We start from the raw sequence: 22,565 nt of genomic DNA on the forward strand, positions 1-22,565 counted from the left end.
ATACTTACTTGTATGAAGCCAACTGCTGAATGAGAGGGAGCAATTCATAATATCAAAAGGGAAAAAGTAGATATTAAGGTTGCAGGACGTCATTAGACGAATGGGATTGTTGTTGAACACTCTTCCTCCACTGTTCACATAGACATAAGGGACATCTGAAGACTCTCTGGGTCCCACTCTGGAATAGAGAACTATCAACATTTTTCTAGGAATGATTACCCAATGTGTGGATCATGCACAGAGGGTGAAATTTAATAGGATGAGAGATTCAGAAAGTGAGATATTTGGTAAGATATCTCCAGTTTTTTTTTTAAGCGGCAATCATTTAAACTGCTAAATCAAACTGGTTTTGCCATGTAAATGATCGCCGCTTTAAAAAAAAAAAACTTTTCCATTTTTTTTAAACATGGGAGTCTGTGCCATATTAATGATGATGACCTGGCAGGAATCAGATGCATATGCTGCTGATGTGACACTGCTCTTATCTTGACATGTGTATATTTCTGTAGATACTTGGGGGTAACCTGCGCACTGTGCTTTGTTCGGTGCTAGCGGCGGCACCAGCCGTTTGACCTGGCACGGCTAGTTTTGATAAATGCAGAAGAGGGTAGTGGTGCCGCGCTCTGCCCCTATAGTCCTTTTTGCTGGTGTGATGTATATGAACAAATGATGACTGGAAACTCTGGTCTATTTTGAAGAATATTGTAACTTTACTCATGAATAAATGTGAACATTGTATGCATTCCAAATGCTTTCACAGATAGGTTTATACAGTGTTAGTATCCACGGATATTGTTACAAATAAATAAAACAATGAAATGGGGATTAGGATAAACGTACAGATTAACAAATGCCCCTTAAGCTCCCTAGAAGAAGGCCCATCCAAAGGCCGAAACGCGTTGGAGAGAGACACCAAGGAACCAAAAAGCACCCACAATCCACAGCCTTCCCAAGAACCCTGAAAAACCCCCACCCCTTCACCAGCCAGGGGCCGCACAAATCAACAACAGCAGAGAAAGATTGGAACAGCTGGCAAACATCACCCGAAGTGATCCGAGACCACCAACTGACGGCATCACAAAGAGCGAGGACACGGTGAAGACCAAACAGCTGAAGAACACCGGCGGGTGCAGAGACTCGCAGCACGGGCGTAACGGAGAGGGAGTAGGTGAGTAGGCACTCTGTCGGCAGGAGAGCGCAGCGGCAGGCGGCTAATCAGCGCCAACCGCTCCCGCCTCCCTGTCAGAAGAACCACGCTAGACCGAACAGGAGTGACAGACAGCGCAGCAACCTGGACGGCGAACGGCGCTGAACTGTCACCCTGAAGAGGAACGGCATAAGGTTCCTCCGGACCAACCACCACCAACCCCCAACCCGCTAGTGCACCGCTACCACCCACAGACCTGACATCCACCCGCAGACCTGACGCCAGGAAAACGGTCGACACGAACAACAGACAACACAAGAATACCAGCACCCCCTGACCAGCACGGGGAACCTGTAGATTCAGATCTACCGGGACGAGCAACAACATCCCCGCAAGGCAGCCCATCTCCGTTCCAGGACGCCCCCATCCACCTTCCTGCAGACCCCCTGTGCACCCCCACCTACACCGCCCAATACCCCTCACATACAGAAATATACATCTGCATTTATATGATTGCATTTATGAATCTGCATAGATGTGTTTGCATTTGTTAATCTGTACGTTTATCCTAATCCCCATTTCATTGTTTTATTTATTTGTAACAATTTCCGTGGATACTAACACTGTATAAACCTATCTGTGAAAGCGTTTGGAATGCATACAATGTTCACATTTATTCATGAGTAAAGTTACAATATTCTTCAAAATAGACCAGAGTTTCCAGTCATCATTTGTTCATATACATCACACCAGCAAAAAGGACTATAGGGGCAGAGCGCGGCACCACTATCCTCTTCTATGTGTATATTTCTGTTTTTAGTAATTTAAGTCCATTTTGCAACCAGGGGTTTCATTGTGGTTAACTCCATTTTATTATGCCATTAAGAAAATTTTATAAAAAGACCAACGTAGTACATTAGCTCAAAGAAATTGGGAAGTATATTGGTCGCTGGTGCACCCCAGAGTTAATAGTTAAAACTGGAAAAAGAAAATAAGAGAAAGTAGACTCTTTTTTAGTTCCCTGTTTTCCTTTTCCACTTTCCAACCAACCCAGAATTAACCCTGGCCATGGTACCACAGACTAATGTGACTCAATTGGGACCAAAAAAGAATTAAAGCAATGGATTTCCATGTATAAATTGTAAACAATAAAGACGAATGCACAGTAGTCAATTGTAGCTCAAAAATGGTCACCGCCAGATATTCAAACAATATGGTATCCTCTACTGAGTCACTAGTATAGCTTTCACGTCCCTCTGTATGTTGGGAATTAGAGAAACTTGGAAGGTATACTATTGACTCAGTTGGCTACAGTTTTTGATATATTATTTAGTCTGTATCTGTTTGGTTGGCTACCTTTCTTACACATATAAATATTCCTTCAATTTATTCATATAAATTTACAGTGAGACATATTACAAAACTGTTTTTGTTTGATACACCTCTAAAGAGGTCTCATACAGAGACAAAACCATAATGGTACATTAAGTATGCTGTATTGTCCATCAAAAGGGGGACACTGTTGTGAGCTCACCCCCTGGACATAGGGTGAGACAGGAGGCTAGAAAGATCAGTACCTAGAATTGTTCTGATCTATTGCGTCATTTGTTGTTTTACTACATGTTACCAGTGTATAACAATAAATGCCATCGGTCTTATTTCTGGGGTGTTCCTACTGGTATGAGGGTTTATTTTGTACCTATTTAAACCTACAAGGTATGTATTCACATTCAGAATCTCATTGGAGTTATTATAAGAAGACGGTCTAAAGAACATCAATCCTTTCTATCAAGATTCCAAGGGCTTACAAAGACATTCCATCTGACCCTGAACATCTATTTTTAATAAGGTTTTATAATTAATATGTATTATTAAAGATACATTATTGAGTGCTCCCTCTGTATTTGTTTTATGATATTCTAATGTTCAGCATTACTAACAGAAGACTTACAGAGAAGAGCAGACACATACACACACACACACACACACACACACACACCTTTCATTTTTTTTACTAAAATTAGCCCCATAGGCTGGGTCTCTAAGTTTCTATAGGTAACATCCTCTATAGAAAAGAAGATCCAGAAAATTATGCTTTCTGGTACTTGCTGTCATGGTTGGATAATCTCTTATATATGCTGCAAACCTTTTTTTAATACATATAGGGGGTTATTCTAGTTCACTCTTTCTGACAAAATCCTTCTTAGATGGACAAAACCATGTGCACTGCAGGTGGAGCAGATGTGACATGTGCAGAGAGAATTAGATTTGGGTGGGGTTTTACTTCAAAGTGAGATCTATATTGCAGTGTAAAAATAAAGCAGCCAGTATTTACCCTGCACAGAAACAAAATAACTAACCCAAATCAAATTCTCTCTGCACATTTTACATCTGCCCCCCCCCCCCTGCAGTGCACATGGTTTTGTCCATCTAAGAAGGAATTTGTCAGAAAGAGTGAACTAGAATAACCCCCATAGTTAAATACATTTATTTAGGTAAATCTATTAACATGTCAGTTTTGGGAGGTTTTACAGCATTTTTACATTGATGTGTAAATTAATGTTTGTCACCGGTCACGTGATGGAAGCGGATGCCCAGAAAGCAGAGCTCAGGAAGGTGTGCCTGACCACTTCATCTTATGCAACGTGACTGTGGTTGCCATGCTGGCCAAATAACAATTATCTGAACCATAATTAAGAGACAAACTTATGGGAAAGTTAACTGTAAATATTATCTTACAACCAGCCACACTATTTTACATAAAAATACACCTAATTTTTTTTATTTAATGCAAAAGCTATTTTTATTTTGGTGTAGTGAATCGACTATGAACGGACATATTCTATGCTAACATTTGCTGAAAATAATCTTCCGTATTATGGATATCAAAATTATTCACAGTAAGTATTTAAAAAAATTATCTATTATAACATACTATATAAGCATAAATATAAATGACTACAAATAATGATGAAAATTCACTTTCTGGCTTCAAATACAATTATTTACATTACCCTGAAGCAAACCCCCAGGCCATCTAATCAGATGACATGTACAGAGGACAAAAGAAAAGTAAAGTTTACTAAAAAACAGGCAGAATTAAAATGAATCAAATCTTTTTAACTTCCTTTGTTGGCGCTATTAAATTAGTTTTAATTCACAGATCATCAAATGATTGCAGTGCCATAGTTTAGTGTCTTTGCTGTAACCCCTGAAATAGAACTGTGCCTGTTTATTTTGATACATGATCTTATCAACTATTTCTGAGTAATTTTATTAATTTACAAGTAATAAATATAATTATTAAAAAAAATAAAAAATTCATACATGATATCTGGATCCCCCCCCAGTGCTGAACCCGAATATTTTGGAACCTCGTACCAGCAGGCAGGTAGGCCCTCCACCATTTGTCTCCATTCTTCCAAAACCACTGGGACAAGTAATGGGCTAGTCTGCTTTGTACCATGTACAGTGGCACCACTCTGTACCACTCTGCTTTGTACCATGGACAGTGGCACCTTTTGCACCATTTTTGATCTGGCCTTGCTTACCCCTTGGGCTTATTAACAGGTTGCCAGGACACTCTCCCAATTTACTACAGGTTTAACTATATTTTGCAATTGTCGTTTCCTCATCAGGATTTATAGGTATAGTTTCCACCAAAATTACGTATATTGAATTATAGGCAACACACTTTTAGAGGGTATTCAATGTCAGGGGCCCGGCTGTCGAGCTAGCGCAACAGCCGTACCCCTGTCCCGTTCTCTCCTACCTCGACTGGAGTTTGGCGGTTGGGATTCAATGTCCCGGCCGCCGAGCGGCAAGAAGGGGGCGTGGCCGCGAGTTGAGGGCAGAAATAGATGAGCTCCAGCCAGGAGCTTGCCTATTTCCGGCTTTTCTCGGCAGAACAAGCCCGACAGCTTGTGATGTCGGGCTCGTTCTGCGGAGAAACCCTGTTCAATGCTGTCGGGGAAGACAGCATTGAATAGGGCCCTGCAGCCATCTCCCCCGTCGGGAGATGGCTGCGGGAGCACGACAGTGTTTGAATACCCCCCTTAGTGTCAGATGATAGTTTGGTGATGGTTTGGTTTTCTATTTGAATTTGACAGGAAACCTAGTGAAAACGAGAGCTAAATGACTATATTCAGATATGATTGGTGGTTGGTTAAATGCTTGCATTACAGTGGTCTCAGACTAATCAATAAAACTTATGTATCAGTCAAGGAAGGTCACTAGTTGACCATATTTTCTATCTTATTTAAGCAAAATCAGAACTGTCGATGGAGGTTTTATTTTTAACAAGATGTTTGGTTTGGTTCTCATATATATTATAATAATCACTTTTTTGTGTCAAAAAATGCCTGACACATCTGTACAATGTACTGTATGATTTGTCAATATCTCAGGTTCAATCAGGGGTGGATTGGCCCACCGGGAAACAGGGCCATTTCCCGGTGGGCCGGGCCAAAATTCATTAAAATAGGCCGGCCACGCTCCCCCCTGGGCTGGCTGGGCCACGGGTAGCGTCCGCAGCACTTTGTCCAAATAAAAAATGGCCGTGGGACGGCTGCTGTGCATGCGCGCGCAGCACCTCCCAGGCTCCCAGCTCCCGTTCCCCTCCGCCCGGCCAGCAGAAAAAAGAAGAACAGCGGCAGGATGAGCCGCTAGGACATATCGCGGCCCCAGCACCCCCTTCCCCCCCCAGGCATATCGCCGCTGCAAGCACCCCCTCCTCCCCCCCAGGCATACCACCCCCCAACCCCTGGGAATACCGCCACCACCTCCCCAACCCCCCGCATGCATTAGAGCATACCGCCGCCGCCACCCCCCACTCTCCCGGGCCGCTTTCCAGGCCCAATCCGCCCCTGGGATCAAGTACCTGAATGTGAGATAAATTGAAAGTGTCCTTCCTTTCTGATTTCTAGTGGTAAGACCTATCACTGCCCTGGAAAGCCACTCGGACTGAATTTCCAGTTACGCAGTTATTTTGTCAAAATCGCATGCAATTGCATCGCATGCGATCGCATCGGACACCTGTGAAGCCCGTGAGGGGACGTGGATACCTGTGAAGGTATCCGCGTCCCCTCGCGGGGCTCGCTGCGCTCGCCACGCTTCGGGCTCGGTGGCTCGCTGCGCTCGCCATACTTTCTATTCTCAACTCCACGCCGACGTGGATAGTGGGGGTATCAAAAGGTTGTAGGACGCGTACCGCCGCCCCTCGCTGCGCTCGCCACGCTTCGGGTTCACGATGATAGTGGGGTGGTACAGCCTCAAAAATGCCATTTGGGGGCCATTGAACATGTTTCATACTAATTCCAATGCATTTGGATGCTTTTCAGTGAAAAATCGTATGCGATCGCATGCGATGCGATGCAATGCGATTTTTTCGCATACGATGGCCATGGTGGGAGCCGTGATAATCCACAAGTACCTAATCTATTTTTTTTTTTTTCTTTCTATTTTTATAATAATTGGCCATAGATTTTACTCATTGTTCTAAGATAAAGTATTAGAATTTGCTCATACTTACGCTTCTTCAATCATAATATCGGGAAGCCAAATTGAATGCGTAGGGATCGAAATATAAGTCGCATCGTCAAACTGAGTTGGATCCCACATGAGAAATTCATCCACCCAAGACTACAGAAGAGAAAATAAAAACAAAACAATTACATTCTTCATACAAACCCAATGGATAAGAGCAACATAAAATTACATTTTGTTACCTCTTTGATACTTGACCATATGCAAGCTAATGCAAATGGACTACAGCAGAGGTTCCCAGAAGTGTCCTCAAGACAACCCAAAGCTCCAGGTTTAAATATGTCCGTGCTTGGCCTCAGTGACTTACAGTAATTTGTACCTCAATCAATTTGATTTATCCATCTGTGTTGCACAATGAATATACTTGGACCTTTGGGGTGGTTTGAGACCTACTGTATGGCATGGCCAGTTTCTCCACATGACCATGGCCTTCTATACTTGTGTCTGTGATTGCAATCCTCTTGTATTGATACGCCTGTACTTCCCATGCTTGCGTGGGTTTCCTCCGGGTACTCCGGTTTCCCCCCACAATCCAAAAATATACTGGTAGGTTAAATGGCTGCCAACAAAAATTAACCCTAGAATGTCTGTGTGTGCGTGTACATGTGGTAGGGATTATAGAATTGTAAGCTCCACTGGGGCAGCGACAGATGTGAATGTTCAAATATTCTCTGTAAAGTGCTGCAGAATATGTGTGCTCTATATAAACAACTGGCAATAAATAAATAAAAAAAAAATAATATATGTCCGCAAAATGGTTTGTATTTTATGCAATAGCAGTCACCTTTCAGCCACTGCTGCCACTTTTCCGCCAACTTTCTTATATTGATCCCAACAGCACCTCTATGCGCACACTCTGTGCTGTGTAAGAGATGCATCACAGGGGTATTCAGCAATTATTGTTCAGTGGAAAATAATCAATGAACTATGGGGGTAATTCAGACCTGATCGCTACTGAGCGAATTAGCAGTGTCCAGTGATCAGATAGTCGCTGCTCTAAAAGGGGAAATCCTGCCTTGTGAAGTAATGTGCTCGCAATGCAAATGGATGTGTTCTGTCTATCGTACAATTCGCAGCCGAGCAAAAATTTCCAGAAACCTTTGTTATAGGATCAAATTGAATAATTTTACCACTGGGCACCAGTCATCGCAAGCTAGGAGTAACCAGAGACTTACGCGACGGCTGCGATGAAAACAGGCATATCCAGCTTGGAGCTGATGTCACACTCCCTTCTCTAAAACGCTTTGGTATGCCTGCATTTTCCCAGGCATGCCTATTGGTTTCCTGGACACGCCCATCATTTTCCTAGATACACCTGCGTTTTTCTTAGCACTCCCACTAAGCAGCCAGTTAACACCCCTAGGTGCCTACTTTCTGTCAATCACCATGTCAATGGCTAGCAAAAGAAAAAGTGGCAGAATTTCTTGGCTAGCATGCATCGCAAATGCATATCATTGCCATTTACATGCGCAGTGTATTGATAAACAACCGCTGTGAGAATTTCCACAGCAGCGATCGGGTCTGAATCAGGCCCTACTATTGGGTATATTCAGTACCGCTCGGCGAGCGGCTGGGAGGAGTGATTGTATGGCGAGGATGGCTTTTTTTGGTGAGGAAAAGCCATCCTCGCCATCAAGTGAGATTCACCGCAAATGCAGCAAACCTGCTGCATTTGAGATGAGCCTCGCAGTTTTGAAGGCCACACTCGCCATTTCCAACTCGCTACAGGGAACAGTCAAGGTGGAAACGGCGAGTGTGGGGGTTGAGTTGAATGCTGACTGTGAGCTATCAGTGCTGCTCTCTGTATAGCTCATTTTCAGCTGCCACCCCCACATGGAATACACCTCTGTATGTGAACACCAGCAGGTGGAGTTCCTGTAGCTCTTTATTAGACCCCACAGTATGTGCCTATTTTTCTGCTGAACCACCTGTTTTTCCAGGAAACAGAACAGTTTAGTGGGTGGCGCGAGAATTTGGCTTTAACTGACCGTTTGTGGACTGACCTTGCTAAGCGCAGACTGGGGCCACATGTATTTCCAACACACTTAAATTAATTTACTCTCATGTAAAATATATTTATATATTCAATGAAACAGGAAAGTTGCTAGTGCCATATCCAACTGGGTCCATGAACTATACTTACAAAGTGGCCTTGCAGTCAGTGTAAAGGACACTTTCAAAACATTGTATGTTATATTACCTGATTGTACCAAATATAAGTTTTCACTATCTGATTCTTCTCATCCTGCGGGGAAAAAAGGTAAGAATAGGTTTTAATCAGCTGAATATACAGTTACACAACTCTCAAGTCAAGATACTGTTAGTAGTTAGTACTCAATAAAAAAAAAAAATAGCTGTATGAGGTACAGTAGTTTCTTCAAGGGATATAATCATCATCATCTCTTATTAGGGGTTGCCAAATACTGAAAATATACCAAATTACTTGTTTGCCCTGGGCACCAGAAATCCTAGTTTCGGCCCTGGTTAGGCTTACTAGGCAGCAGCTTTTGTTCTCTGGTGGTATTGTGGCGGTTTTGCAACTTTCTTATTCACTAAGGCCAAAACTGCTGCAAAACCTCTACAAAAGTGCAGATAAACCACAATGGAATGGAAGTCCCTGATTTATCAAGCGTTTTTGAAACAGATGTAAATTGTCAGCAAGCTCCTGGATTCCACGAAATGACAGAAAGCTCAGACAGGCATGCATGCTGAAACAGTGTCTAAATGAATTGGTTTTGACAGGAAAAACTGATTGACAATGGTATCATCCAATTGGTCTGTGGCAAATTATAAACCCGCTCACCAGGCACGACTGTTTTTTAAGAGAACTATACAAACAAGAAAAAAAATTAGAAAGCTAAAACATAAAAAACAAACGCAGACAAAAGGTCCATATACACATTGAGCGATTTTTCCCAGCGTGTATGGACAGCGATGATGAGAAAGTCGCTGGCCTTATGAATGAATAGACCATCGATCGAACTTGGTTCCAATGGCCATAGAGTTCTATCAGATCATCTAATTTACGATTATACTTATTTGTCTGCGAATTCAGCTCAAAATACGAATGGACAATAGAGTAGACCATATTTTTCATCTGTATTTTGCTGAAGCATGCACGGATCAGTTAGATTTGTGCATGCTTCTATGTCTAAAAATAAGATATACAGTAAAACAGGGTAGAGTCCCCCACATGAGTATTACCAGCCCCAGGCACTTTCAGCTTGTGCTGGTTCCAGAAATACAAGGGTCAAAATTAATAGGGTCCACCTGTATTTCAGAAACCAGCACCGGGCTCTTCGACTGGTCTTGGTTATATGATTTCAGTATCGGAAAATACGAATCTTGAGAAGTCAGCAGCTTAATAAATTTCACAAGTTGTCAGGCCATATTTTTGGCCAATCGCAGCTGATCCCATTTGTACTGCATATTGCCGTGATTGGTCTTCTTAGTACATTCCCACTTGGCGACTATACAACACGTGAGACAAGACACGAACAATTAGTTAATGAATTGTTCAAAACCCCATTATTTATATCCAAAATTGTAATATTTATATTACATTGGATTTTATCTCCAGAAACGTGTGGGGGGACAATCAGGAAAGGTGTGCTCCCAAAGTTTCCAGACGATCCAAAAGAGGTCTTTATAGGGTCACCCCACTCGTGCTTTATAGACAGATGCTTAAACTTATGCTTACACATATTGCTGGAAGAAATGTGAGCCTCTATTGTGTTTTATTGGAAATAAAGCTGTTTTATTTGGAAAGAAATATTGGAAGATTTTATATCTGGAAAAGATACCTTGATAAGAGTCGCCCTAACCTCTTTATGTAAGCATACGTGTAAGCATCTGTCTATAAAGCACGAGTGGGGTGACCCTATAGAGACCCCTTTTGGATCGTCTGGAAACTTTGGGAGCACACCTTTCCTGATTGTCCCCCCACACGTTTCTGGAGATAAAATCCAATGTAATATAAATAATAAAATTTTGTGTATTCTCCTTTTGTTTCATATATCCATACTGTATCTGGAATTTGGAGGAAAATAATGGAGACCACTCTGGGACACTTCTAGCGCAAGGAGACAGAACTTTGTACTTTTGCCATTGTCTATTTTTGGATGGTCCGTTGACCATTATCTTTCTGTCTTGTGCAGCTTGGAGATTACAGCGCCATATGTGAAATTGTTTCTTTTTACTCCCATTATTTATATGATTATTTGTATATTAACCCCTTACCGCCGCAGCCTGTTTTTGCCTTCCTGACAGAGCCCTTTTTTTCAAATCTGACATGTATCACTTAAGTGGGGATAACTTTTTTTTGCTTTTACTTATCCCAGTGATTTTGAGATTGTTTTCTCGTGACACATTGTACTTCAAGTTAGTGGTAAATTTTGGTCGATACAGTCTGTGTTTTTTTGTGAAAAATACCAAAATGTCGTAAAAAAAAATTGAAAATTTAGCAATTTTCAAAATGTTACATTTTCTGCTTGTGAGACAAATAATCATACCACTCAAAATAGTTAATAACTAACATAGACCATATGTCTACTTTATGTTTCCATCATTATTTCAACCTCCTTTAAATTTTTTTGGACACTAGGAGGCTTAAAATATGAATAGCAAATTCTCAAATTTTCAAGAAAATTTCAAACACTGATTTTTTTAGGGACCAGTTCAGTTCTGATGTGACTTTGAGGGACTTGTATGTGAGACACCCCCATAAATGATGCCATTTCAAAAACTGCACCCCTCACAGTATTCAAAACAGCATTTTGGAAGTTTGTTAACCCTTTAGGTGTTTCACAGGAATTAAAACAAAGTGTAGGTGAAATTTCAAAATTTCATTTTTTTAGCAGATTTTCAATTTTAATACATTTTTTTAAGGAACACAGTAGATTTTACTAGAGAAATGTGACTAAAAATTGATTCCCCCAATTCTTTTGTTTTCATAAATATCCTATATGTGGCCCTAGTGTGCACGTTGACCAAACCACAGGCTTCATAATAGAAGGAGCACCTACTTGATTTTGGAGCCTCCTTTTTATGAGATTATTTTTTAGGCACCATGTAGGTTTCTAGGCACCATAAGATGCTAAAAGTTAGGAACCCCCCCACAAGTGACCCCATTTTGCAAACTACACCCCTCAGGGAATTCATCTAGGGGTATAGTGTACATTTCAAACCCCCAGGGGTTTCACCAATTGTGGTACAACTGGGCTGTGAAAATGAAAAATTACATTTTTTACACAAAAATGCAGTTCTGGCACAAAATTTTTCATTTTCACAAGGAATGAAGGAGACAAAGCACCCCAAAATCTGTGCCCCAATTTCTCCCGAGTACGGCAATGCCTCATATGTGACCAAAAAATACCATTTGGGTGCATGGCAGGACTCAGAAGGGAAGGAGTGATATTTGGATTTTGCAGCACACATTCTGGTGGAATGAATGGTGGGTGCTATGTTCCATTAGCAAGACCCCCGAAGCACCAATACAGTGGAACCCCCCCACAAGTGACCCCATTTTGCAAACTACACCCCTCAGGGAATTCATCTAGGGGTATAGTGTACATTTCAAACCCCCAGGGGTTTCACCAATTGTGGTACAACTGGGCTGTGAAAATGAAAAATTACATTTTTTACACAAAAATGCAGTTCTGGCTCAAAATTTTTCATTTTCACAAGGAATGAAGGAGACAAAGCACCCCAAAATCTGTGCCCCAATTTCTCCTGAGTACGGCAATGCCTCATATGTGACCAAAAAATACCATTTGGGTGCATGGCAGGACTCAGAAGGGAAGGAGTGATGTTTGGATTTTGCAGCACAGATTCTGGTGGAATGAATGGTGGGTGCTATGTCGCATTAGCAAGACCCCCGAAGCACCAATACAGTGGAACCCCCCCACAAGTGACCCCATTTTGCAAACTAAACCCCTCAGGGAATTCATCCAGGGGTATAGTGTACATTTCTAACCCCCAGGGGTTTCACCAATTGTGATACAACTGGACCGTGAAAATGAAAAATTACATTTTTTTACACAAAAATGCAGTTCTGGCTCAAAATTTTTCATTTTCACAAGGAATGAAGGAGACAAAGCTCCCCAAAATCTGTGCCCCAATTTCTCCTGAGTACGGCAATGCCTCATATGTGACCAAAAAATACCATTTGGGTGCATGGCAGGACTCAGAAGGGAAGGAGTGATATTTGGATTTTGCAGCACACATTCTGGTGGAATGAATGGTGGGTGCTATGTTGCATTAGCAAGACCCCCGAAGCACCAATACAGTGGAACCCCCCCACAAGTGACCCCATTTGCAAACTACACCCCTCAGGGAATTCATCTAGGGGTATAGTGTACATTTCAAACCCCCAGGGGTTTCACCAATTGTGGTACAACTGGGCTGTGAAAATGAAAAATTACATTTTTTACACAAAAATGCAGTTCTGGCTCAAAATTTTTCATTTTCACAAGGAATAAAGGAGACAAAGCACCCCAAAATCTGTGCCCCAATTTCTACCGAGTACGGCAATGCCTCATATGTGACCAAAAAATACCATTTGGGTGCATGGCAGGACTCAGAAGGGAAGGAGTGATTTTTGGATTTTGCAGCACAGATTCTGGTGGAATGAATGGTGGGTGCTATGTCGCATTAGCAAGACCCGCGAAGCACCAATACAGTGGAACCCCCCACAAGTGACCCCATTTTGCAAACTACACCCCTCAGGGAATTCATCTAGGGGTATAGTGTACATTTCAAACCCCCAGGGGTTTCACCAATTGTGGTACAACTGGGCTGTGAAAATGAAAAATTTCAATTTTTTTACACAAAAATGCAGTTCGGGCTCAAAATTTTTCATTTTCACAAGGAATGAAGGAGACAAAGCACCCCTAAAATCTGTGCCCCAATTTCTCCCGAGTACGGCAATGCCTCATATGTGACCAAAAATGGCAGGACTCAGAAGGGAAGGAGTGATATTTGGATTTTGCAGCACACATTCTGGTGGAATGAATGGTGGGTGCTATGTTGCATTAGCAAGACCCCCGAAGCACCAATACAGTGGAACCCCCCCACAAGTGACCCCATTTTGCAAACTACACCCCTCAGGGAATTCATCTAGGGGTATAGTGTACATTTCAAACCCCCAGGGGTTTCACCAATTGTGGTACAACTGGGCTGTGAAAATGAAAAATTACATTTTTTTACACAAAAATGCAGTTCTGGCTCAAAATTTTTCATTTTCACAAGGAATGAAGGAGACAAAGCACCCCAAAATCTGTGCCCCAATTTCTCCCGAGTACGGCAATGCCTCATATGTGACCAAAAATGGCAGGACTCAGAAGTGAAGGAGTGATATTTGGATTTTGCAGCACACATTCTGGTGGAATGAATGGTGGGTGCTATGTTGCATTAGCAAGACCCTCGAAGCACCAATACAGTGGAACCCCCCCACAAGTGACCCCATTTTGCAAACTAAACCCCTCAGGGAATTCTTCTAGGGGTATAGTGTACATTTCAAACCCCCAGGGGTTTCACCAATTGTGGTACAACTGGGCTGTGAAAATGAAAAATTACAATTTTTTTACACAAAAATGCAGTTCGGGCTCAAAATTTTTCATTTTCACAAGGAATGAAGGAGACAAAGCACCCCAAAATCTGTGCCCCAATTTCTCCCGAGTACGGCAATGCCTCATATGTGACCAAAAAATACCATTTGGGTGCATGGCAGGACTCAGAAGGGAAGGAGTGATATTTGGATTTTGCAGCATAGATTCTGGTGGAATGAATGGTGGGTGCTATATCGCATTAGCAAGACCCCCGAAGCACGGTGAAATGATGAACCTAATAATCCATAGATGTGTGGTATATTTTAAAGCACTCCTTCATACATAGGCCGGGTTTGTCGGGGCAAGTTTCACAGTGGAAAATAGTTTGCTTTTGTATTCCCTTTTTATAGCAAACTTTGCACCTTTTTTGTGTCCTGCCCTTTTTTCCAGTGGAGGGGATTTCGTTTGGAAAATGCTGCCCTGATACAATACGGGGGCCAGTACTAGAAGTACTGGGGCCAGTACTAGAAGTACTGGGGCCCTCTGCCTGCTGGTTCCCAAATATTAGGCCCATTATGACTTCCTCTTGAAAGTGCATAAATGTCCCCATCTGGCTGGTAGAACGGAATAGTACGTAAGCGTTATACAGTGCCATCTGGATGATATACACGGCCAGCTTCTTGTACCATATTTTTGTTTTCCGCAGGGCACTGTATGGCTTCAGTACCTGATCTGAAAGATCCACTCCGCCCATGTTCTTATTGTAATCTAGGATACAAATAGGTTTTGAGGTGTGGGTACTGGCACCTCGTACAGGGACGGAGGTGGTACTGTCTCCGTGAATTGTTGTCAGTATAAGGACATCCCTCTTGTCCTTATATTTGACCAACAACATATTTTCGGTGCATATTCCCCTGCTTTCACCCTTTCTCAGTAATTGGGCAACGTGCGTTTTTGGGAGGCCTCTTTGGTTCTTGCGCACAGTACCGCAAGCTGCTGTACCTCTTGAACCAAGGGCCTTAAACAGGGGGATGCTGGTGTAAAAGTTATCCACATAGAGGTGATAACCTTTATCCAGGAAGGGGTGCACTAAATCCCAGACATTCTTTCCACTAACACCTACGAGGGAGGGGGGGCATTCTGGCGGTTCAATTCTTGTGTCCTTCCCTTCATATACCCTAAACCTGTGGGTGTACCCTGAGGTACTTTCGCACAGCTTATACATTTTTATGCCATACCTTGCCCTCTTATTGGGAAGGTACTGGCGGAATTTAACCCTTCCTTTAAAATGTATAAGTGACTCGTCCACACAAATGAATTTTTGGGGGATGTACATCTCAGCAAATTTGGCGCTGAAATGATCAATGACCGGCCTGACTTTGAATAGCCGGTCAAAGGTGGGATCATCTCTGGGTGGGCACTGTGCATTATCGTTGTAATGCAAAAATTTAAGGATTGTCTCAAAACGAGACCGGGTCATGGCCATACGATGAAGTGGGGTGCTGTACAGAACATCTGTACTCCAATATTGCCTAATTTCTGGCTTTTTAACTATGCCCATATGTAACACCAGACCCCAAAACGTCATCATCTCTACTGCATCTACAGGGGTCCACCTAGCAAATGATGACGTGGGGTTTTGGGCAATAAACTGCTGGGCATATAAATTACTTTGGTCCACCATTAAATTTATAAAATCATCAGAGAAAAAGACTTTGAAAAAGTCAATTTCTTTGAGGCCTGTACTATCAAATTGGATTCCTGGGTTGGCCAAGAAGGGCATATGCCTCCTCCGCTGAAAACAGTCTTTGCGATGATTGGGACATTTTTATTATTTTTAAGTGTAGTGTTTCAACACGTGTATAGTGTAGGGGGGGGTACAAACTTTATTTCAACACGGGGGGTATGTAGTGTGTATGTAGTGCTTTAACACGTGTAAGTTTAAAAGAAAAAAAAAAAAGCTCCTGCGCCATAAATTGAGCACAGATGTTGGTCAGTAACGTCCGTCACTGATCAGCACTCAGCGGGCACAGGACACCCACAAAAGCACCGTGGGTGTAAAAACAATTTAAAAAACAAAAACCACAGCACTCTCCAAAAAAAAACAATTAAAAAAAACTGCAGAAAAAAAATTATATCAACCCTGTGCCAAAAATGCTGTTCAGTGATGTACGTCACTGATCAGCGCTCAGCGGCCACAGGACACCCACAAAAGCAACGTGGGTGTAAAAACAATAAAAAAAAAAAAAACCACAGCACTCTCCAAAAAAAAACCAATTAAAAAAAACTGCTGAAAAAAAATTATATCAACCCTGTGCCAAAAATGCTGTTCAGTGATGTACGTCACTGATCAGCGCTCAGCGGCCACAGGACACCCACAAAAGCACTGTGGGTGTAAAAACAATAAAAAAAAAAAAAACCACAGCACTCTCCAAAAAAAAAACAATAAAAAAAAACTGCCGAAAAAAAATTATATCAACCCTGTGCCAAAAATGCTGTTCAGTGATGTACGTCACTGATCAGCGCTCAGCGGCCACAGGACACCCACAAAAGCACCGTGGGTGTAAAAACAATTTAAAAAAAAAAAAAACCACAGCACTCTCCAAAAAATTTTTTTTTTTTAAAACTGCTGATGACTCAAAGGCAACAGAAATTTGATCAAAAAAAAAAAATTAGATCAAACCTGTGCCAAAAATGCTGATCAGTGATGTACGTCACTGATCAGCGCTCAGCAGCCACAGGACACCCACAAAAGCACCGTGGGTGTAAAAACATAACCCCACAGCACTCTCCAAAAAAAAAAACTGCTGATCAGTGATGCAACACTGTGATGCAACACAGTGATGCAACACTGATTAGCAGTGAGGGGCAGCAGGCACACAACTGTGGGTGCAACCTGACAGGGTATATATAAAAAAAAAAAACCTGCACCCCAAAAAAAGGTGCTGATCACTTAGTTTATAGTGATCAGCACAAAAGGGGGGCAGCAGGGGGGAGCAGATACAAAATTATAGCACAAAATAATAGCACACAATTTAAATCTCTGCCACAATGACGCTGCTGCAGCAGCAGCAGCAGCAGCAACACAAGGAAGTCACAAGGAAGTCACACCAGGAGCTGGCAGCACGGATGCCCCAACGATCAGGTCAGTATAGGGCACAGATAGGCACGGAGACCGCTCTGCACGCTGTTCCTGACCGGAATGGCGGCTGCAGGGTTGTCTCCGTTATTTCATCTGAGGTGAAATGGCTGTGATTGGTCCGTCGGTCCGACGGACCAATCACAGCCTTTTGGGGGCAGGTGGGGTGACACCAGTGTCACCCTTACACCCGGTGGTGATTGGTGCTGTACTTTACAGCACCAATCACCACCGATCCCTGTGTCACCGGCGAACGTTATTCGCCGGTACATAGAAAACGCTGTAATTGGCTGTTCACATTGAACAGCCAATCACAGCGATCGCCGACCGGGGGGGGGGGGGTATAGCTGCCCCCCCTGGGCAATGAGGGAAGATGTCTGCTGTCAGGGACAGCAGACATCGTCCCTCTGTCACCGCGTCTCTAGACGCGGTGGCACTTTAAAGTCATGACGTACATTTACGCCATGTGTCGGGAAGTACATCCCGGCCATGACGTAAATGTACGTCAAATGTCGGGAAGGGGTTAAGGTAGTTTGTTATGGTCAACCTGGGAATGGCTAGTGCAGTGGGCACCCCATTCATAGCAATGGCAAGTGTGGTGGTATCCTGTATGGATATCAGTAGCATAGCTACAAAATAAGCACCCCCCTGCCGAAAATTTTTTGGCAGTGCCCCCTAATAACCCCTCTCTCCCCCTTCCTTCCATCTCTATCCCCCTTCCCCGCAGTAAAGTTTAATCTAACTCACTCCTCCCGTCCTCCGCTTGCGGTCCCGATGCTCTTCCTGCTGCTGTCTCCTCTGGCATCCTCAATCCCTGTCTGCTGTAAGGGGGCACCAGGAGTCTGGACTGCAGGCAAGTAGAACTGCAGGTCCCGGCAGGCAGTAGCGGTGCAGAGATAGCCCCGCAGACCCATGGCTCCCACATTTGCTCAGTGCCAGTGATTGCGGAGTCTATTGTTACACCACTGATGAATATATATATATCCAAAACACGTTGTGTTTGGTCCTGATGAAGGGCGGATGCCCGAAATGGCGTAGACGGTTAAGCACATAATAAACCCATATTTGTTTGCTATGCAAGACCCGGAGTGACGACCATTCTTCTGCTGCTGATATATTTATATATATATATATCTATATATGGTACTTGTTTCCTAGCACAGCGCCCATCGCATACCGTACTAAGTGGTGTGCGATGCGATATTCCTGTTAAAGGAGCGCTTGTACAATGAAATATCGCATAGCATTGCATGCCATCAAATGCAATTTTTAATTATACAAGCACCCTGATGGGTGCCTACAATGTTAAATGCACCCCCATTGTCAATGCCACCCCCACTATCAACGCCAACCCGAAGCGTGGAGTTGATTTTAGATAGTGTGGCGAGCGCAGCGAGCCACCGAGCCTGAAGCGTGGCGAGCGCAGCCAGCCACGCGAAGTGGAATTCGAGACCGAAGAGTGGTGAGGGGACGCGTAATACATGTAAAGTAATCCATGTCCCCTCGTGGGGCTCGCTGCGCTCGCCACGCTTCCGGCTCGGTGGCTCGCTGTGCTCGCCACACTATCTAAAATCTACACCTCGCCGATGTGGATAGTGGGGGTATGAAAAGGACGGAGGACATGTACCACCGCCCCTTGCGGGCTCGCAGCGCTCGCCACACTTCGGGTTGCCGTTGATAGGGGGGGTGGCGTTGACAATGGGGGTGCATTTAACATTCTAAGCACCCATCATGCGATGTGATGCGATTGTATAAGATGTACTATGATCAAAATCGGGGGTGCCGTGCTAGGAAACAAGTACCATATATACTGTGTATATATATATATATATATATATATATATATATATATATATGGTACTCTTTACTTAGAAGGGCGCCCATCTCGGCCATCTCGGGCATTAAATGCACTAAAAAATCAGGTGCGATGCGACAGACGAGATGCCCGAGATTTCCCATAGGGAACAATGTTAAATGTCTCAATTGACCCGATTTTCCTGTTCAATGCCTCAATTGACCCAATTTTTCCATAGGAAACAATGTTAAATGGGCCACAGAGGCCAAATAGGCACCCTGAAGTGAATAATGGCCACCCGAATTGTTAACGCCACCCCACGATCAACGTCAACCCGAAGCGTGGCGAGCGCAGCGAGCCCGCGAGGGGCGGCGGTACGTGTCCTACGACCTTTTCATACCCCCACTATCCACGTCGGCGTGGAGTTGAGAATAGAAAGTGTGGCGAGCGCAGCGAGCCACCGAGCCCGAAGCGTGGCGAGCGCAGCGAGCCCCGCGAGGGGACGCGGATACCTTCACAGGTATCCGCGTCCCCTCGCGGGCTTCACAGCTGTCCGCGTACCCTCGCGGGGCTCGCTGCGCTCGCCACGCTTCGGGCTCGGTGGCTCGCTGCGCTCGCCACACTTTCTATTCTCAACTCCACGCCGACGTGGATAGTGGGGGTATGAAAAGGTCGTAGGACGCGTACCGCCGCCCCTCGCGGGCTCGCTGCGCTCGCCACGCATCGGGTTGACGTTGATCGTGGGGTGGCGTTAACAATTCGGGTGGCCATTATACACTTCAGGGTGCCTATTTGGCCTCTGTGGCCCATTTAACATTGTTTCCTATGGAAAAATCGGGTCAATTGAGGCATTGAACAGGAAAATTGGGTCAATTGAGACATTTAACATTGTTCCCTATGGGAAATCTCGGGCATCTCGTCGGTTGATCGCACCCGATTTTTTAGTGCATTCAATGCCCGAGATGCCCGAGATTTTTTACTAACGATGCCCACGATCAAAATCGTGGGCGCCCTTCTAAGTAAAGAGTACCATATATATATATATATATATATATATATATATATATATATATATATATATATATATATATATATATATATATATATATATATATATATAGATAGATACTGTATACACAGCAGCTGATCAGTGCAATCTAGCAAAGAAGAAACTTTGTCTCTCCCATCTGTTTTATTTATGCAAATAACACACACATATTAAGCGAGATTCATCTATTTACTACGTGTTCTGGTTATTAAGATAACTTGCACATTTACTATTTTACATAGTGAGTGGAGAGCTGTGCAAAGTGTGTTCTGTAAGACAAATGACCCGTGCTAGATTATTCGGAGGGCGATTTGCTTAGAAACATACATCTCCCTTTGGTTTCTCCTGTAACATTTGACTAATAGCTAACCATGGTGGAGTTGAGACAGGAGGTTTACGCATGGCCTAGTTTGGTGGCTTTTTTTGTTTGTGGTTTCTAAATAGTTTTCCTGTATCATAAATGTATCTCTTTGTGTTATGTTAACTTAATAAATGAGGCAGAACATTGCTGCTTAGAATATATTAACCAGTCAAGATCATAGGAGCCCAGGTACAAAATTACATGTTATGCCCCTTCCTCACCATTTACCACCCAGAGCCTACAAAATACATTACTGTGTAGTTATGAAGCTACAACCATGTGGGAAATGCTACTTTTTCACAGTTTAGGCAAATACACATATTGCAACACATTTGCATAATGCCTTCATTAGGTAAACTTACAAAGAAGGGCCTGATTCTAACCCAATCTTTGGTCTGTGAAATCGCAGCCCAAGCGATTATAGAGCAACGGCGCATGCGCACTGTACACCATCATTCCAAACACAGGCATTGCTGACCGTTCGCAGGGCCGGTGCAAGGCACCAGAGCGCCCCAGGAGAGTGGGGGTGGGGCGCCCCGGTGCCTATGGGGGGGGGGGTTACCTGCGGCGCTGTGTGATCTGGCGGCGGGGTCCCTGCAGTGATGCGCGCTATCCGGCAGCCAGGCGGTGGCGCGGGAAGCGCTGATGGGTTTGAAAACTCGACGCACGCTGATTGGCTGAATCGCAGCCAATCAGCATGCGGAATGTTTTCAAACCCAGCAGCGCTTCCCGCACCGCCGCCTGGCTGCCGGATAGCGCGCATCACTGCAGGGACCCCGCCGCCAGATCACACAGTGCCGCAGGTACCCGGCACGGACACCCCTGCAGCCTCCATGCGAGAGACGAGGGGCTAAGTGCCGCCCTCCAGTGGCTGGCGCCCTAGGCAAATGCCTAGATTTGCCTAGTGGTGGCGCCGGCCCTGACCGTTCGCAAGTTGAATGACAGTTGCCGAGCATTTGGGGGCGTAACATAGAAACATAGAAACATAGAATTTGACGGCAGATCTATCTCTTGCTGGACGGCTGGATCGGTCCATGGATGGGTTGATGGCTTGGATCTCGGAACGGGCTATTAGTTAGTTGTTTACCTGCTACTACTGCTTAATGTTAAATTTTTGTTTGGTTTTGTTTTGTTTTGTTTTTGTTTTTTTTTTCTCTTTTATTTTTGTTTTCTGACCAGTCTTTTATATTACTGATCATTTTTGGTAACTCCCAGTCTCGAAATGACCAACACTGCTTATACCTTATATACAGTGATGCTGATCACGAATCAATGCTCAACCACCGCTATGCTTTAACCGGAGTTGCCATGTTAAGTTTCCTTTTATTTCATGGACATTCTATGGTCATTGTTAGTATATGTTTGTGGAAAATTAGAAAATGGAGGATTGCTCCTCACTTAACACTTTTACGTCTGTTATCACTACTGTTTGTAATAACTGCAATATGTGAGGATCAATAAAACATATTTGAAAAAAAAAAAAAAAAAAAAAGAATTTGACGGCAGATAAGAACCACTTGGCCCATCTAGTCTTCCCCCTTTTTTTTAAACATGTTACCTCAAACCATATTTGATCCTTATTTTTTTGTAAGGATATCAATATGCTTATCCCAAGCATGTTTAAATTGTACTACGTCTGCATTTTCTGGGAGTGCCATTGGGAGGGCAGGACGCCGAGATCATCAGCGGTCCTGATCTCCCTACAGCCATCGCAGCATGAGTATGTCTCAGTTTACTCGGCGCTGCACACAGAGGGGAAGGAATCACTCAATGCTCCAATGAATTTCCCCATCTTCTCATGGCAGCAATCGCATTTGCAGCCATGCACATGGGTGGGATTTCACTCATGCGGGGTGGCGGTATTTACCTGATCCCTGGGCTACGGACGCTCACAGCCCAGCGATCAGGTCTGAATCAGGCCCAAAGACCGCAGCCCCCAGAATGAAAAAATACATGTTACAAAAAGTGTAGGTGCCCTTTGCAT

At 43.7% G+C, this 22,565-nt stretch overlaps 1 protein-coding gene across 1 annotated transcript in view; it reads right to left on the reverse strand.

The window, feature by feature from the left end:
* LOC146041617 (5-hydroxytryptamine receptor 3A-like) overlaps positions 1 to 22,565 on the reverse strand; it is a 64,340-nt gene that overhangs the window by 31,478 nt on the left and 10,297 nt on the right. Inside the window, exons 3-5 of the mRNA XM_083161555.1 lie at positions 8,892 to 8,936; positions 6,678 to 6,787; positions 9 to 178 (exon numbers count right to left, since the gene is read on the reverse strand). Of these exons, the coding sequence (XP_083017681.1) occupies positions 9 to 178; positions 6,678 to 6,787; positions 8,892 to 8,936 (325 nt within the window). The remainder of the gene's footprint in view (positions 1 to 8; positions 179 to 6,677; positions 6,788 to 8,891; positions 8,937 to 22,565) is intronic.

This window comes from Crinia signifera, chromosome 19, assembly GCF_055691185.1.
Source record: "Crinia signifera chromosome 19, ASM5569118v1, whole genome shotgun sequence".
Taxonomy (NCBI): Eukaryota; Metazoa; Chordata; class Amphibia; order Anura; family Myobatrachidae; genus Crinia; species Crinia signifera.